We start from the raw sequence: 19,794 nt of genomic DNA on the forward strand, positions 1-19,794 counted from the left end.
TTGTCCTGAGGAGGCCAAGAAGAATTTAAAGGCTGAAACGCGGCCGCGTCGACAACTTTTTGTAGAGTCTCTATAAAAACAAAAAAGTGTATATTAAATTGTTAAAGCACAACAGAGTAAAGGGTAAAGATGTGGTTTTACCCCATATGCTTAAAAGACTACCTTTGAGTGTATCACCCAGAATAAATGTGTGCACACTAGATATAAAAAAAAATTGGGTATTGGCAACATAGAGTTTAGTTTATAATTGTTTGTGTTGTTTATATTTCATATATATGTATTTTTGTATGTCCTTGTTTTTTGAATTTTGTAATAATTTGTGTTCAAAGATCGGTCCCATGGCAGATATGTTTTGATTTAACTTGGACAATAAATTTTTATAGGATTGTATACTTATGATAGGGTAATTGATTGTTCCCTATGATAAAATAAAAAAGATATTAATTCCTCCATACCGATCTCTTTTCGCATTTGATAGTATTGTATACCCAGGTATAGGAGGCTGACTTGGGTAAACCCCTTGTTTATCGTTATACTAGTAGGCCTGCAGCACTGATTATGCCACCCACATGAGTAGCCCTAAAAAGGTATCTCAGACCTGCCACTGCAGTGTCTGTGTGCAGTTTGTTAAATGCCATGTTCACCTGGCAAGTGCACCCACTTGCCCGGCCATAACCTTCCTTTTTCTTACCTGTAAGTCACCCACATGGTAGGACCAAGGTACCCCCATGGGCAGGGTAGAGTGTAGATGAAAGGAAGAACATGTACTGGTGTGTGTGACATGTCCTGATAGTGAAATACTGCCAATTTTGTTTTTTTACTATTGAAAGACTATTTGCCCCCATAGGACAGAATGGGAAATACTTTGTAACATCTTACAAGTGTAACTTCCCATTGGGACAAGATAGAGAAATAAAGATTAGGCTCTGAACTCAGAATTTAATAACATCTTTTAATAAAGATGGTTTTTAAATTGTATGTTTGAAAATGCCACTTTTAGAAAGTAGGCTTTTCTAGTCTAACCATTCTGTGTGCCTCTGCCTGTTTGTGTACTGACTGTCTGGTTTTGGAGTTGCTGGGGATTTGCATTCACTGTAGACAGCCACTGGGGGGGCTGAGGTGTGCCTGGCCCTGCCCAGGTGACTAAGAGCTTAGCTAAATGGGGATTGGCTGCATTTAGAGTAGTGGTAGGAGATAACCTTACACCTGAATAGGGCCTGTCTCCACCACCTGTGGTCATACTGCACCAGTGAGGACAGAACTGGTTTGGACTGGGCTCAGAGACCCTCGCACAAAAAGATCAAAATACTTTTGGGGTATAAATATTATACCAAAAACCCCATAACTTTAGATCACTTCTGGACTTAAGAGGAACCTTTGCCAAGGAGAAGAGCTGAAGAGCGATGAGGAGGAGTACTGCCCCTTTGCTGTGTGCTGTGTTGGGTTTCCCTGCAGTTGCTGTTTCTGCCAAGGAAAGGACAAAGACTGGAACTTTGCTGTGAATCTGCTTGAAGAAGATCTCCAAGGGCCTGAGTGTGCTGGCCTCCTGTCCTGAAGTCTCAGAGACACAAAGACTTCACCCCCAGCTCCCCTGAACACTCTTGCTGAGAGTTCTGACCTGCCAGAAGGGGCCTATTCCTGTTTTGGGACTCTGGAGGTTGTTCCTGCTGTTGGGAGCTGAAAAAACCTCAAGAGAAGCAAGAAAACCTGTCTCCGATGCAGTCAGCGACGGCGTTGTGACGCCAAACCTGCACCGATGCCCATGGCACCACTCGTAAAGTGAATGACACTCCGCCCGCCCTGCAGCACCGACGCCTGCAGTTATCGGGCGTGTCCGATGCCAGAGCCTGCACCGACTCAGTCATTGCCAGCATCCTGTTATCGCAGCGCCGACATAACCGCTGAGGGGGACTCCACGAACTTGCCGACTTCTCAACGTCACCGGAACCAACGCCTCCCCATCAATACAACCGTCTTTCCGCAGTCCTGGGCACGACATGTTGCCTCCTTGCGGACAACGCCTCACCTCGCCTCCCCTGTGGCAGCCAGTGAGCTGGCCTCGGCACCGGCGCCTCACCTCCACTATGCCGTGCTTCGTCATAGACTTCGTTTCCTAAGAACTGTTTGTTTGGGGGTCCGTGCCCGACGCTGCCTTCCTCGTGGTCGGAACCGTACTTTGGATTTATTTTCTGTCAAGACGTCACAATAGCCCCAGGTCGAGCTATTTATTTTCTACAAGCTTTATTTTCGAAATAATTGTTCTAATGTCATATCTTATTACCTGTATGTTGGATTTTTGTCGTTTTGATCTTGTTGAGTTTAGATAAGGATACTTTATTTTTCTAAACTGGTGTGGTGTCCAATTGTGGTGTTATCACTGTATTACTGGGTGTTTTAGTACAAATAATTTACACATTGCCTTTGGGATAAGTCTGTCTGCTCGGGCCAAGCTACCCAGGGAGTGAGCAGGTGTTATCTAAAGCATGTGTCCCCCTCACCCTGAATAGAAGGAAGGGTCCCTATTTGGACAAAGGTACCTACCTCTGCCTACTAGAGACCCCCATTTCTAACACTAAGTCAATTAAGGTTATAGGTCTGCACAATCAACAAGGTAATATATATCTGACTGGTTGTAGCAACATTATAGCAATTGACTCTTGTGTGGATGGTGCTGGTATGCATGTCTTTATATAGAATCATGAAATGTGGACCTAATACCGATTTTTATGTCAGGCTGTCAGAGTCAATCAACCTATCTATTGCCAGGTAGACCTCAGCTAATTATATTGGCTTGCTACAAGCTTTATTGTTTTCTGTTACCATCCATACCAGACATACATACTCTAGATACCGTCTGATACTCTCTGGATTTGGCACCAAGTGTGGAACATAAAGGGATACCCAATAGTAAAAGTCTCTAAGATACATTCGCTCTGACAACTGTGGTCACCATTTAGGTCTTTGATGCAGCAATATACTGAGCAAAAGGAAGGGGCAGTAGCAGCCATACCAACATTCGCCCAGTTGGTTCGTTCCCCATCTCCAAACTTCCTCGTCCTCACATTTGCCCAGCAAGCTATCCTCCACTTCAGCCAGTCCCCCGAATTCTTCTAGAGTTGCATTCATCTATGTCAAAGTAACACTTTCTATTGTGCTTGCATATTGTTCCTCCAGCTCTCTAAGCTTGGTTTCCAAATAGTCTAACCTCCTTCAGCCAGATCCGAGCACACTGGCCTGTGTCGTAATACACATCTTTCTGATGAAGACCTTGAAGTCCTCCTACACTGTGGGATGCGTAAGCGTGAACCCAGAGCCAACTTGAAAGAATTAATTTATGTCTGTCAGTGTTTCGTGTTGTAAAGAGTCTTGCAGAACCTCTGCAGGTAAACTCACAAACGTCCATAACTTTCTGCGGAGTGGGAGGGATATCATCATTTGTAGTGAGCTAATAGAAGGAAATGGTATGTGGCAAATAGTGCACCTCTACAATGCTTGGTATCACATAGTTGGATGCTAGTCAGTGATCATTCTTTAGAGAACCAGTCATGAACAGTGTAGTCATAATAGCAGGCTCTCCTCTGTCCCATGCCTGATCCTACAGAGATCGTTCAGGTTCAAGACTGCAATAATCTCCAAAACTGAACCTGCAGGCAGCAGGGAGGCATCTCTCTATCATGTGGGACTTATCCAGCAGAGTACGTTGTATCCAGTGAATGGCTCCTCCCATATTATGGTAATGACCTTACTTTGCTAGCATATATTTTGCACTTCATCAAAACAGTCTGAGGAGTCTATTTTAGGCCCATATATATGTTAAATATTGTCAAAAGTAGATCATACCTTGTGCCCTGAAGTATAATGTATCTACTATTAGGGTCATCAAAAACGTTTTTGCACTTACATTAAATACATTTGTGTACTAAAATTGCAACCACCTCTCACTCCTCTGAGAGTATGTATTGAAGGAGACAAAGTGAGTGCTGGCCGTCTACGTCTACTTTCAAGCAAACTATACAGGCCCAGCCTAGTCCGAATAAGCATTCAGTTATCACAATAACATTTAACTTTTGATTTTCTAAGTAAGCCAGCCCTTGTCTCTGTGAGGTAATAGAGCTCAAATAGGTACATGGATGAGAGTGATTTTATTTTTATAAAATGTCTCACCATGCACATAGGATTTCCAGTATTCACAGCATCTCTTTCACCTTACAAAAGGCTTCCAGACATCCTGCACTTTCAGACAGACGTCTAGATAGGTGAGGATCTTATCGCCTCCAGGTTTCGAACACTCCTTTCTCTCTTGCAAGTTGCAGGATTATATCCCCATCACAATAATTGGGTAGCCCGACAATCAGTGGGCAAGGCAGGCCCCTGGAGGTTGTCTGGTATCATGCGACCTATAGGCTCTCTCTACTATGAACATTTTGAAGATAGCCCCTCCACCCAGCAGATATGACAGCAACTGTTCCAGAAACACTGTAATTCTGCCTGTCACTGCAGACTCCAGTAAGCTGACACTGTGGATATTATTTAATCGGAACATTTCTAGTAATACCACTCTCAAATCATCTCCTGTTTGCGCTTCTGCACCAACCTCGCCCACATTATTGGGCACATACCTCATCTTCTGGTTTGGATGTTGTGCCTTCCACGATTCAAAGATAATGCTAATTTGTTTATTGTTCTATTCTATGAAATAGCCCCACTAAACCACAGGTCAGTCTCGAGAAAGTCCAATTATCTGCAGCATTGACTCGTATGTTCAATAGCAATCCAAAGTTGTCAAAGATATCATTTTCAAGAATCATCTGGTGTCAGTCGATGCCCCTTCATATTTCTACCTCTCAATATCATAAAATACATCCTCCATGCTTGCTTTCTTTGGAAGATGGTTACTAAATTAATTAAAAAAATCTCTTTATTATGTTCTATATGTAAATCCATCAGGTCTCTCCCCTCTTCCACTTATGACGTAATTGTTTTGCTGCCTTCCCATTTAAACTGATGGCCTATCAGACAGATCTATCTGTATCAGGTTTGAAATGCCTGCAGTATAGAATTGATGGCTCTTAACTGTCTCTGCTTGCTTCGAGGGGATGCACTCAAGTCTTGAAATACAGAGATTCTGCTGTCCAAGAAGTGTACTTATCTCCGTTGCATAACATCTTTCAAAATTCTCTCCTTAAAGGCGTAGGAAGACATTTTCAAAGAACACCCAGCGGTCTCGGCTTCCTTCCTTTTTGGTAAGTTCTATGCATTTGTTTAATTCCTGGAAGGTGGGGTCTTCATTCAGAATAGCTCTGAAGAAATGATCCATGCACTGTTGAATATTCACTTCCTTGCTGTTTAAAAAAAAATTGCATTTAACTATTGCCCATCAAGAGCAGTTCTCTATGTTATTACACATTTCTCTATCAGTTGTTTCACTTGCATTTTAAGGGAGGTTATGGAATTGTTTACAAGCCAGTCATTAACAACCCGAGTGTTGATCTCACACTCTGAAGAGATACACTATGGGCCACGCAACCTCGTGAAACATAATGGGATTTAAAAAGATAGGTTAACCCTCTATTGTATAGTTTACTTCAGACAGTTTGGGAGGCTGAGGGTTCTTACCTATTTATAGTTTCTCGCTATTCCATGGTGTTGGTCTGATAGCCATCATAGGTAGAGGAATATTAATTGCTACAGCTTCATGGTGCGCATGTAAAGGAAAGCCTATCGGTATGATTTGCATCGCATTCAAAAGACGAGTGCGCTACGCGCTCGATGAGTTCAGCTAATTTTCGGCCATTTGCAGCACATACTAAAAACTAGTGCGATACATGCAGGTGACCATCTTTAACAACGCAATTCATTATACTGAACCAAACCTAAGAAATTAATATTCTCCTATGGCGGTCATATTAAACTACCTATCAGAGTTTTTAGTATTAGTGCTGTATGCTGGTACAGGGGCATACTAAGAGCAGCATGTTTTGAGGATATTTCATCTATGCCAATAGTTTGCACACATCATTATGTGTCTGCCTCAACATCAGATGATACCCAGTAAACACTTTGTGTACAAACCAGAATATACTTCTGCATGGATTCAACAGTGTCAGCAGCATACAACCAGGGGTAGCAACGGAAAATACACTTGTAACACGATTACCGCCACAGTGATACACTCATTTTTAAATTCAGTGATACACTCACTTAGACTAACTGGATTCAAGTGTATTGTTGAATTCACAGTGATACACTCACTTTTGGGTGTTGCAGAAATTTAGTATCTTTAGGAAGCTAAATCCTACTTCTAAACTTAAATAGTTTTGAAGGCCGTTCTATTTTTAAAATTCTTCCAGATATTGAAGTTGCACAAAATAAAGGACCAGTGGATGAATTCACAGAAGCAATCAGGAGGTTGGAAAAATACACCTTGACGTCCAACCCAGTATTGTAGTACTGCGACATAAGTTCTTAATGAGGAAGCGGCTGAATGGAGAGGGAGTCAACACATATGTATCTGCATCAGACGTTTAGTTGCAGACTGTAATTTTCAAAAACATGCAGATCAGCTAGTACGTTATCAAATCATCTGTCACTGTACTAATAAAGCTATTCAGCAAAAGCTCTCGTCATTGACCAATCTGTCCCAGGAGGAACCTAAAGTATTTCTAAAAGCATTGAAACATCTCGGTTATCTGTTAAAGAACTTGAAGAAAATAAATCAGAGGTTATTGGTAATGTTCTTCTAAAAAATAAAAGTACACCGAAAGAGAACTTCTAAAGTTTTTTCTAGAGAGCCAAATGTTTGCTTTAGATGTGGAAATATACAACATTTTAAGTCAGGTAAATAATGTGCAGCCAAAACTGTTGTTTGCAGGAAGTGTGGTAAATTAGGCCATTTTGCAGAGATTTGCCAACGTCTAGGGAATCATACAGAGACCAGTACAAGTGTTGTAGCACACTTATTAGATGTTGAGTGCAATACACAGCTAGGAAAAATTCAGAATGATCTCCAGGATATTGTATTGATGGTGGGGGGAGGACGTCTGTACAGGAAATACTTTAGATTGTGTTGATCTGTAAGCAGAGGTGACAGTAGGTAATAAATCACTCAGACTTTTAGTTGATTCTGGTGCCAGCATCTCAATGATTACTCAAGAAGGTTTTGATGAATTGTGGCTTGGGAGAAATTTGGAACTGCCAGAGCAAGCTCCGGTCTCACATGAAGGAAGACAGATTGATTTGTCAGGGTATTTTGAGGATGTTTTGGTTTTCAAGGACCGAAAGATTATTGTAAAAGTGTATGTGGTTGTAAAGGGATTATGCATATTAGGGGGGTTTTGCCAAGAGTTGTTCAAAACCGTTTTGAGACCTGGAACAAAGGAACAAGTATCAGTGGTCACAGAAGACATAGTGAATGACATCACAATAAAATGTCCCAAAAGTTTTTCAGGAAAATTGGGCACTATTTAAGCATACGATTAAAGTCAGGCAGAACTCTATCCATATCAAGCACAAGATGCAAAATGTTCCATTTTCCATCAGGGAGGATTTCGAGAAAGAGCTGATGAAATTGTGTGACAGTGGGATAATCAAGCCCATAGAGTCATCATTATGGTGATCTCCACTGGTAGTGGCTCGGAAAAAAATGGTGAACTAAGGGTTTGGGTTGATTGGTGCAGTTTGAACAGCGCTATTTGGGTTGATTCACTCCCCCTTTCTAGGATCACCAACCTCTTCAGCACGAAGGCAGGGTCGAATTGGTTTTCAAAACTGGATTTAGCTTCCGCTTAACAAATGGCGGTAAGCTGAATCAAGACATTTGACAGTTTTCGCGTCACCGATAGGAACATTTCAGTATTGCTGGATGCCTTTTGGTTTGGCTTCCGCAACATCTGTTTTTTAGAGGCTCATGTACCAGCTGTTAAAGGACATAAAAGTGGTGGTCACATTTCAGGAAGCAGGAGGAGCATGATGCCATTTTAGACCAGGTATTGTTTATTTTACAAGAAAGAGGAGTGGTACTGAAGTTCGAGAAACGTGCCATTGCCAAGTCCCGAGTGGAGTATTTGGGGCATGTGGTTTGAGGTGATGGCATTGAGCCAAGACCATGATTGGTTAATGCCAACATTGATGAAAGACCACTGAAGGACAGTCGGCGTTGAAAACTTTAGTAGGTATGTGTGAATTCTATTCTTGCTTTATCCCGGTCTACGCTTCTCATATCAAACCATTGACTGTGTTGTTGAAGAAAAATGCAATGCTTAAGAGGGACATTACATGCCAGAGTGATCGGAGTGGACTAAGAATGAATTAGCAAACTCAAAAGTGTTAAAGGAATTTGATCCAAGTTTGCAATGCTGTATCACAGTTGATGCATCCAACGTTTGATTAGATGCCATTCTTACACAACACAGTGGGAATGATGAAAACACAGATTTAGAAATTCATTATTCTACAATTGAAAAAGAGTTAGCTTGTTAGGGGGCTATTCACAAATTCAAATCATATATTTGAGGAAGCAAGTTTAGGATGGTGACTTATCACAAACCATCAGTTGCCATCCTTTTGGGAGAAAATATAAAACAACAGAACACCTGTAATTTCCAGAATCTCAGCCAAATTAATGCAATACCAATTTGACATAGAACAAATCAAAGGGTCTAAGAATGTTCGGGCAGATTTTGTTGTCAAGGTTTCCAGCTACAAATGGTAATCCAGATGATATATGAGAGGGTGTGGATGAAGATTGTTTTATAGCTGCAAAGGATTTGGAGGAATTGTGTGCAGTGTCCGAGTAAGAATGGATATCCAAGCTGGATCAATATGAAGTCCTGAAATTAGTTGTATCTTATGTGAAAACTAAATGGCCCTCGGAAAGGTCTCTTACTTTTGTAGTTACACCCAAAGAGTAATTAGCTTACAGAGGAAATATTGGCTGGCTGAGTAGTGGCTGCTCAGTCTTTTGAGGTGAAGGTAGTACAAGAGCAAAAGCATCATATGTTTCTCAGAGATCACCCGACAACATGCTCAGGTTAATAAATAACATGATTTGCAATCCTTTCAGCCCCATATAATACTTAATTAGCCAGTGAACTCAATGCCCTACAATCGTCTCATCTGAAATCAGGGGCAGGAGCATTTGATAGAACTAGATAAATACTCAGATAAATGGGGACTATATGGTACAAAATAGGAACTGAATGGAAAACTTACACTAATCTCAAACTTGGTGAAGGATGACATGTCGATGACACATACTGCCTCCTTGCAGCACTTCACTTCCGACCCTACAATGTCAAACCAGTCAGGCTTATAGAAGGTCTTGCTCTGGTCCAAAGCCAAGAGATCTAAAGGATGAACAATAAAGGGATCAGCAAAATTAAGAAGGAAAGACCAGAAAAATAAATTTTGACCGTAAATGGCCCATCACTAGCAGTGACAGGAATGCTGACCTTTCCCAGGCGGAACAAAGAATTTAGCTCTCTCAAAGCCATGCTTCTCCATCCAGCGGGCTCCTTGGGCATCCAACCTGTCATACAAAGGTGAGGTACGCAACTGTCGTCCAGTCTGAAAGTCCCACCGTGGAACCTTAAGATCATAGATAAGAGCTGGAAAAAAGCAGGAACCCATTTTAACCAATTCCATTGCAGTTTAATCAGATTTACACATTTGGTTCTCATATTAGAAATTGGTTGTATAATATCAAACATCGGTATTATACTGTTCCATTCTGGTGTAGTGGGTATTACTACAAGCTCACACACCAAGAAGGCAGGATGCCCACGGGGCAACGGGCCACACCCGCAAAGTCACTATCTTGCATGCCCCCCACACCACACTCTTCCTCCTCCGTGTACTAAGAAAGGCTGCAGGCTGGTAAAACAAACTGCCATTGATATGTGGGGCTAAAAGTTCTCGTTAGGGGATACCACAAGATTTTGGAATTAAAAGGTGTTTTGTTAAGGACAACTAGCAAAATGTCCACAAGGTCAATAAGCTGGAGCATATAGCATCAAAGTATGCATGCAGATATGTCTCAACACTGCTAGTATACAAGCATGACTGTACATACAGTTGCCTAAAAGACAATAAAAAGATGTCACAAAAAAACCAAACTAAAATATCTTCCTAATGAACACAAACCGCTCTCATGGATAAACAATCGGATATCAATTGCATTAATTTACGTACCTTTAAAAAAAGTAAAGTCTAACAATCTAATTATTTGTCACATGGAGTTATAAAATATTCTTCAGCGATAGATAGATAGATAGATAGATAGATAGATAGATAGATAGATAGATAGATAGATAGATAGATAGATAGATACGGGTTATCTTTGCATGGTCCTCATGATACTAATTTGTTGCCTTAGATAAACCACAAACAAAATAATGTCAAGCTGGTTGTTGCATTGTCTTGACTTGGCTTAGTAATCAGGTTGTGTTTAATTTAGCACCCATTCCAGGATTGTTTCCTATTAGTAAGCAGAAGTCAGGCTGGGCAAAAAAGGAATGTCCGTCATAACTCCACCTGGGGTCTGGCCAGGCCCTTTCAAAACTGCCTGCAGGGGTAACTAGTTACTAAAGTATACCAAGACGTGGGTGTGCTCTAGCCAGCTGCAAGATGGCCGCACTTTGAGTGGGCTCTGCCAGCCAAGAGCTTTATCCGTCATAATCCGGGGGTAAAATAAACTAGACAAGCAGAAATAGTGTGATCTGCAGTGCCTAGAATCTGGGGAGCACCTGGATTGCCGCATAAATCACTGGCGTGCTCCGGGGGAGATTGTGGAGGGCGAGGACTCACGGGGTGAAGATGGCGGACAATAGCTGAGGAAGGCCGAGGAGGCTGACGTGACCAGGAGTGCAGAGGCCATCGATACTGCGCCATACGGCGTGTCGTGCTCAAGCGATAAAGAACTCCCCCTGGTGAGCTGCTGGGCCCAACTGGTGTCTCCGTGGGACTCCTGATGGCTTCCCCGGAGCGGGACCCGTGGCTGTGGTGAGCGCAGCTGCAGCTAGAGGGCCTTGGACTGCTGCTCTGCGGAGCTGCAAGTGGCGTGCTTTCTCCGGCTGCTGAGCCTGCCGTGTGGGCTGGGAGGCACCAACTGGGCCCTTCAGGGCGACCGCCTGGAGCCTGCCGTGTGCGGCACACACCTAGATGGAGGCGTGGGACCCTACCCGGAATGCCCTGGGGTGTGACTGGTGGCTCCGAGCTGCAGATCCGAAATCGCAGTGGTGCCGCAAGGTGAGGAGGTGCATTGGTGGGGGGTGCAGGCTGGAACCGCAGAGCGTTTCCCATGGTGCTGCGCACCCCCCTCTGGATCCTGCAGCCCATCGACTCGCACCTTTGGGATTGACTCCGTGGGGACTGCCTGTTGGCCCAGTCAGTTGGAGTGACTTGAGTGGCTGGGCCCCCTACCCTAGTCGTGGGCGGTCTGCTGGCTGGGCTTGCGGCCCGAAATTGCGTTTGTAGGAGCGAGTGCTGTATGCCTGACAAAAAAGAGTAACGTTAGAGAGCACTGGGAACACCAGCCTGCGGCGGCTCATCAGTGCCCGGAGGTGGTCCTGGCCTGCTGGGGCATGCAATATTCCTAGTATCCGGCAGCATAGCGGCGGAGAAGGATGTAAATGACCTCTGTGGCATAGACACAGTCACAAAAACCTCAAAGAGCACAAAAACGTGCGCTTGCACTCCCTTCCCCCTGCATCCCATCGATATACTGTACATCCTGCATCTAGCATAATCTGAAAATCGGACACTAAGCAGCCTAAGCTAACCTTTGAAAACAGGCGCAAGGGACGTCATGGAGAAACATCACAGGATGCGGGTGAACAGGCCACAGAAACTGAGGAAACAGCGTTGCAAGAGGGTGACATACGTTCCCTACTCCTGAAGGTCAAATCCAGCCTCAAGACGATAGATGCTAAACAGGTTCAACTCACGATACGACTAGACCGGGTTAATTAATGAGATAACACGATGCTCGGATTACCCAGGTGGAATCCAGAGTGTCGGAGGCGGAAGACACTCTCACTGAGGACAGACAGCGACTGGTAAAAAAGGATAAGGCGCTGCAGATAATCCTGGCAAAGAATGAGGACTTGGATTCCTATTCCAGATGGAACAACATCTGCATCCTAGGTATTTCCGAATACATGGCGATCGCCAGAATGGAGGACTATCTAGAATTCCTGCTCCGCGAATAATTTGGGGCAGACCTGTCGGCGATTTTCATTGTGGAGCAAGCCCATCGTTCTCTGGGACTGAAGCCTCTGCCTGGCGCACATGCGCACCTAATAATTGCTTGTATGCTAAACTACCTTGTTTGTGACGTGATTCTGCGGAGGGCTAGAGAAATGAGGACGTCAGGCACCAGGGCAAAACCTTGTCCTTTTTTCCAGACTTCACCTTAGCGGTGTAGGCGGTGCGACGTGAATTCCTGACGGCAAAGCGAATCCTTCAAAGGCTCACGATCCTGTGTGCTCTCCTTTACCATGCTAAGCTGTGTGTCATGGGAGATAGGAGGCTGCGATTCTTTACAGACCCGAAAGCCACACTGACCCACACCAAGGAATTTAGCCGAAATAGCAAAAGTCGCCCAGAGCATCGGAAGAAGGCCTCACGAGTGACAACGATTAGCCCTGTGCCCATGTGCTACATCAGACTGACCCTTGTGGACACTGGGCTACAGAGGGCCAAAACTAAAACTACAATGCTGAACCTTACGTGTGTATCCCTGCAAATGGTTGTCTGTTACCACCACATTACCTTACAAGCTAGAGCTCCCCTGCATGGAGATATTGCTTATCAAGCCCTGACCTAGAGTCAGGGGTGTCTGCCTGGTGAGATCATTGTGAGAAGGTGGCCTGGTATATGCTGTCCACTAATTAAAGTGGGCACCCTGTACCAGTCCACACGACCCTTATGATGTATGAGGTCAAAGAGGGAATGTAAAGCAGCTTGTTTTACCAAAATATCACCTCCTGAATGACTAAATGAAAGGCGAACAACACAGTAGTTATATAAAAATATGTATTTATTAATATAACACTCTCTACTAGTCTCTACACGAGATTAGAGCACAAAGCGCACAATACTGAATCAATAGAACATTTGCAAGTAGCACAATACACAGCAGGCTCCAGGGGAGACCAAACCATATACTAAAAAAATGGTATAACAATCACAACTTGACTAGACACAGTGCCTATAGCACGTAGAATCGCTGGGACCCCAAGGAACCACCCAAGGCAGTGACACAGGGAGCCCACGGAGGACCGGTGCAGTGAGGAAACACGACTGCATGCTCCGTGCAACTCTATGGGAAAGTCGCGGTTGCAAAGTTATAGTTTAAGGACACTTCTACAAGGACTTTAAGTAACCCCTTTGGAACATAGGAGGTTCTAGAGCCAACCTACCAGTGAGTACTGCGGTATCCGTGTTAACTATCCCAGAGGAGCCAGGTGCATAGGGGTCAAGTGGTGTCAGAAACCTTTGTTGTTTTTAATGGAGAGCTGCAAAGAAGTAATGCTGCCTGGAAGGCGAAGAGCGTCCGGTGGAGTCCAAGCCTGGATTCTAGGTGAGAGGAACCTGAAGGCAGAGGGGACAGAGTCTGGGTCACTTCAGGTGACCAGGGGCTCTGTAGTCGAATGCCCACCGATGTCAGGTGCTTCAGGTGCGAAGAAGAGATGCTTGACTCTGCAGCCAAGGGGACCAGGAGACGTCGAGGACGACCAGGATCCACAGGTGAGCTGTCCCACGAAGGATGTCAAGTGCTGAGGGGTCGATGTCTGGCTGGAGCCCCAACAAGCCTTGGCAAATGCAACCCACGCAGGAAGGACAAACAGGTTACGGTGTGGACCAGCAAGGTCCAGGGGACTCTCCAAGCAATGGGGAGTCAGGGAGCGTCTGGAGCAACCAGGGAAACCCAAGAACAAACAAGGTGACCCTCGCCAGAACCCACAGGCCAAGGGACCAGGGATCGCGAGGAGAACTCAAGCAAGTCTGTAAAGCACAAGCCCATGGAGCACTCAGTGCGAGGAGGCCGGATTTCTTCAGTGCAAATACTGCTCGGGGTCAGGACTACTCGGAGTCCAATGCACAAGCTCAGGGATCGCCAACAAGCATATGCACTTGCAAATGTACGCGGTGCACAGGGGTTCGGGTCACGCGGTCCCCACGAGGGCAGATCAACCTCAGGGACCCTCAGAAACCCACCTCATGTGTTACTGATATCTTCGGAGTCCTCAGGATCTCGGGAGATGCAAGCCGGTCAGATGCGCTTAAGTGCCTGCTAGTGCAGGGGAGTAACTCCTTTACTCCAAGGGAGATTCTTCAGTCGTCCAGCAGGCAGTCGAACTACTTGGTTTCTTCTTAGTAGAATCTTGTCCAGGTAAAATCAAAAGTCCTGTAGCCAAGTAACCCACTTTATACCCACGGGAAAGGGTTGGACAGATTCAGGGGAGGCTACACCCATGTCCTTTGTCCAGTTTCACGCCAGAGCAGCAGCCAATGGTTTGAGCTGGACTATGCACAGGGACACCAAATGTACCCCTAGTGCAGACTTTCTGGAACTCTCATAGTGCACCCACCCAGCCCCAATACAATAAACCCTGTCTGGGAGGTGGTCACAGGATGCCTATTGTCATGCCTTTCCACTGTGCGAGCTTTGCTCAGCAGCAGGAGAGCAGAATCATGTCTGTGGCTGGCAGCGTCCATTTTGTGCTGCCCGGGTCGAGAAAGCTGGTACCGGGTAGACCGGTGACCCACAGTAGTGGTTTCAGAAGGGTGGAATCATACCTCCCACACCAGTTACTGGTGTGGAGGTATGATTCCAAGGTGTTTGACACCAAACACAACATGTTTCTAAGCAGCTGTTTTAAAGTTAGCATTTACCGCGAGGTTATTATGCAACTTAACCTATATGTCTGGCTGCATCACAGACCACCCCGGAGAACGGTCTCTGAAGGCTGCAGAGGGGCTTTGCTCATGCAGGGGCACCCTCTCACGTAAAACCCAGCACCCTGCCTTCAGGATTTATAAGGCCTGCCATAGGGGTGACTGATAGGTTTTTAAGTGTAGTGATTTAGATAGATATAGTGAACCTATATCTAAGTAAGTAGTGCACGCACCAGCTTACACAGGTTGCTGTAGCAGACCTGTTGTGTCATTTTGAATGGCCTCTCATGGGTGGCATAATACATGCTTCAGCCCATGGGAGGCCTCTGGGGTACCTATGCCCTGGGTACATATACTAGGGCCTGCTAAGGGTACCCCAGTATCCAATCTGGAGTGTACCTAAAGTACATACATAGCAATTTAAGCGAGAAAGCAGATAGACTGGGGTCCTTGATAACAGGATCCCAGTCAGACTAGTCCAAATACAGTGAGACATCAGCAAAAAGTGGGGGTAACCATAAGAAGCAGATACGACTTTCCTACAATAATGGCCCCCTGGGATAATTCCCACAAGTATCTATCTTTGTTTTCTAGTAGGGGTCTTAAGCGTTTAGAAGGGAACAGGTCTCAACCTGTTTGGGGGGTTGGAGTGGGTGTTGGGGGAACTGCTAATTCTTTGCAGTCAACTTTCACTTGTGGAAATTTCGGGTTTTTGTACGGGGTGGAGGGGACGGTGTGTGTACGGGGAGGTTACATGTTCAGTTTTTACAAGGTCTGTTCTGCAACAACACTCAAGCTGGGAGGTTACGAAAACCACAGTAGTAAGATGCAGCGTACACATGTTCACAGGGCAGTATACGAGTCAAACACTGACAAACCTGACTTTTTCCTCAATATTTGGAGACAGCTGTTAGATTATGGGCCCAGACCAGTGGTATGGGGTGGGGATTTTAACGTTGCACTGCAAGAGCATCAGAACCGCTCCGTTGCTAGGCTACAACACCCGCAAGCTACTGAGGCACTAAACATGCTCATAGCGAATTACACACTAGTGGACATTTGGCGCCATAAACAAGCGCAAAGGCACATGCTTTTCTTCTGCCCATGGCTCCTGGTCCCGCATAGATCTCTGGTTGGTATCCAGAGACGTGGCTGCTAGGACTACGGTTGTCGAGCATTTGCCACGCATCCTCTCTAATCACTCCACAGTGTGCTTGTCCCTCCAAATCCCTCAAACTGCACCGCTGATGTTTTTCATGGCATCTCCCCCCTCATACATTGTGCAACGCGGCTTTCAAAGAGGAGATCCGGCAGGATATTACAGACTATTTTGTCTTCAATATCGGCTCAGTGGAATCACCCTCCACACATTGGGAGGCGTTCAAGGTGGTAATTCAGGGCGCGTGCATTGCCAGGCAGTTGGGAGTGTTAAACTCAATTAGGGGAACCTTGAAGAAACTCGAGACCGCAATCCAACAATTAGAGCAGGCTAACAGCCAAGATCCCAAGCCGGCTACACTAGTGGACATCAGAGCCAAACTCTGAGTTCCAGGCGGAAGTGGAGAGAGAGGTACTACACCTGGGGCGGGAGACACAGGCCTGACAATATGGGGAGGGCGACCGCCCTGGCAGAATACTGGCGGGGCTGCTGCGAAAACCACATATCTCTGCCTACATATCCGAACTGATAGAAAAGCCTGGTAAGTTGATCACTTCCCCAGTAGAATTGCCTGAGGTCATGTCGACCTTCTACGCCCAGCTCTATGCCAGTGGTGGAGGAGGAGATCAGGACGCCCTACAGCAATATTTTGACTCCATAGAACGACTCTGGATTGACAGTGGGCACAGAGAATACCTTGACACCCCTTCCAAGCCGGAGGAAATCGTGAAAGTCATAGCCAGCCTGCCCGGCGACAAAGCTCCCGGATCGGACGGACTCACGTCTGCATTCTACAAGGAATATGCTACTCTGCTTATTTCAAACCTCATGGAGATGTATCAGGACTCGCTGCCAGCAGGCCGTCCCCAACCCTTCGAGAAGCAATAATCATAACAATACTCAAACAAGACAAGCCGCGTGAACTTTGCGATTCCTTTCACCCCCTATAATTAATAAATATAGACAAAATATATGTGAAGTTGCTGACAAACCATTTATTGCCCCTTATGCCCACAATTGTAAGACCCGATCAGTTCGGATTTATCCCGGGAAGAACCAGGTCGTACAATCTCTGCACAATATTATCGGTCATGCACCACATACACCCCTCCCTGCCAGCAGTTGCGACTTGCCTCGATGCCACTAAGGCATTTGACTCCCTCGAATGGCCATTTCTTTTCCTGCTCCTAGAACGCCTGGGCTTCAGCGCACGTTTCACCCAAAACATCGGATTACTGAATACCCTCTCTTTGGCGCGCATCAAGCTGAATGGTCAGGTCTCCAAACCCATTGTGATCTCACGTAATTACAGGCAGGGATGCCCCCTCTCCCCACTTTTGTTTGCAGTAGCAATGGAACCGCTGGCTGCTAGATTGCGCCAGCATCACGCAGAGCGTGGTATTGGCTTCACCACTTGGGGACTGGTGGTGTTCATGTATGCGGATGACGTTACCCTTTTTATATGTGAGCCCCAGGAAAATCTAGATCCCATGACAAGGGAAGTGATCGGCTTTGGGGGATACTCTGGTATCCAGATCAACTGGAGCAAATCGATCTGTTTTCTGCTTACTGAAGCTGCGAGACCCTTTCAAAAGGAATACCCATTAAAATGGGCATCCAAACTGACTATATATTTAGGTACAGGGCTGTGCAGAGACCCTGAGGAACTGTGGAGAATAAATTATGGCTGATTGGCTTAAGACACGTATCCAGGAATGGAATAAGCTGCCGCTGTCTATTGCTGGGCGCATGGCGATAGCAAAAATGGTGAAATTCTTATATCTTTTCGTTAATATCCCACTTCCTCTCTCATCGCAGGTCTTTAGAAGACTGCACTCCAACATGATCACACTAGAATGGGCAGGTTATCAACCCAGAGTGTCTGAAATCCTTACATTGACCCCGACATGAGGCGGATTGGGTGCTCCAGATTTAAAGCTATACACCCTCTGTGCTCAGGCGAGCGGTTTGCATTTTTGGCTACATCCCACACCGTTTCAGCCACACTTGGAGATAGAACGCGATCAGACCGCTCCATGGCTGCTGAAAGTGGCTTTGTTCCAGCCATATACAGCACCCAGGGCCGAAATAAACACAATTGAGTGCGTGAGATGGGCATGGGAGGGTGTCCGACGGATTGGCACTGGCCATCCGCCATACCGGCGGCTAATGAACAAGTTACTTACCTTCGGTAACGATATATCTGTAAGAAACATTAGTTAGTGTTAGATTCTTTACCTTAGAATATCCCCAGGCGTCAGACTGCATCCGGAAAGTTTTTGCTAGCAGTATCTCTGTGCGTAAGGTAAGTAACTTGTTCATCTGAAAGAAACACGTTCGTGTTAGATTCCTTACCTTAGAATAGATACCCCAGCAATACCAACCCCGGTGGTGGGTCTGCGAACCAAGATCACACCAGAAAATCCTGGGGAACATAACGGCCAAAGAAGCCGTCTATCCGAACTTGGCGGTCAAGACAATAGTGCTTAGTAAAGGTATGCAGTGAGGACCACGTAGCTGCCTGACAGATATCCTGCAAAGGGACTCCCCTTCCCAGAGCGGTAGTGGCTGCCGTCGCCCGGGTGGAATGGGCACGCAGCCCCACAGGAGGCTCCTTCCTAGCCAAGGAGTAACAGGCTTGAATACACAGAACGATCCACCGAGAGATGGTTCGTTTGTGCACAGCCCGACTTTTCTTGGCACCCACGTAGCCAACAAAGAGTTGATCATCCACCCGGAACTGCTGTGCGCGCTTCAGATAGAACGAGAGCGCACGTTTTGGGTCCAGACGGTGGAGCCTCTCTTCCTCTTTCGAAGGATGCAGAGGCGGAAAAAAGGTGGGCAAAGTGATGGTCTGCCCGATGTGGAAGGGCGTGACAACCTTGGGCAGAATAGAAGGACGGGTCCTTAACACCACCTTGTCTGGATAAACAGAAAGGAAAGGAGGTTTAGAAGAAAGAGCCTGGAGCTCACTCACTCTTCTGGCAGAGGTGATAGCAACCAGGAAAGCAGTCTTCAAGGTGAGAAGACGTAAAGTACTGTTGTAAATGTAAAATGTCAAGGTACTGATAGAGCGCACTGTCACCCAGACGGCCACCTTGCGGTGTCGCCTCAGCGGTTTCCTGGCGCGGATACTCATACCGCTGTGGAACCCCTCCTGGCTTTCCCTGTGAAGTGTCCACTCCTGGGCACCCCCAGGGTGAAGCCAGGCATCCTTAGCGCTGTCAAAAAAGTCAACACAAGATTCAAGTCCCACTGAGGCATTGTAAAGGGGACTGGAGGGAACGTGTGTGTAATGCCTTTCAAGAAACGACTAACAGAGGACTTGAAAAGAGAAGTCTGATCTGGAAGCCTTAAAAAGGCAGAAATGGCCGAGATATAGCCCTTGATAGTGCCCAGAGCAGAGCCCTGCTGGGCCAGAGAAAGGAGGAACAAAAGAACTTCTGAAAGAGGGGCAGAAAAGGGGTCCATAGCCTTTGCTGTGCACCATGCCACAAATGTATTTCACCTGCAGCCATATACCGCTTTAGTGGAGGGACCCTTGGCTGCCAAAATGACATCACAGACTTCGGCAGGAAGGTCAAATCTGTCAACTGTCGCCGCTCAATCTCCACGCATGAAGGTGGAGGCTGGGCAGGTTCGGGTGAAGGACCGTCCCCTGCTGTTGCGACAGAAGATCCTCCCGAAGATTGTAGTCGATTGGAGGACAGATTGCCAGACTGAGTAGCTCGGGATAC

The 19,794-nt window shown here is 45.9% G+C and overlaps 1 protein-coding gene across 2 annotated transcripts in view; it reads right to left on the reverse strand.

Moving 5' to 3' along the window:
* Positions 1–19,794, reverse strand: part of PDPR (pyruvate dehydrogenase phosphatase regulatory subunit) — a 567,407-nt gene that overhangs the window by 184,711 nt on the left and 362,902 nt on the right. For both annotated transcript variants that reach the window (XM_085640040.1, XM_085640039.1), the window contains exons 11-12: positions 9,450–9,605; positions 9,211–9,344 (exon numbers count right to left, since the gene is read on the reverse strand). In XM_085640040.1, coding sequence (XP_085496166.1) covers positions 9,211–9,344; positions 9,450–9,605 — 290 coding nt within the window. The remainder of the gene's footprint in view (positions 1–9,210; positions 9,345–9,449; positions 9,606–19,794) is intronic.

Source organism: Triturus cristatus, chromosome 12 (assembly GCF_964204655.1).
Source record: "Triturus cristatus chromosome 12, aTriCri1.1, whole genome shotgun sequence".
In the NCBI taxonomy this organism is placed as follows: Eukaryota; Metazoa; Chordata; class Amphibia; order Caudata; family Salamandridae; genus Triturus; species Triturus cristatus.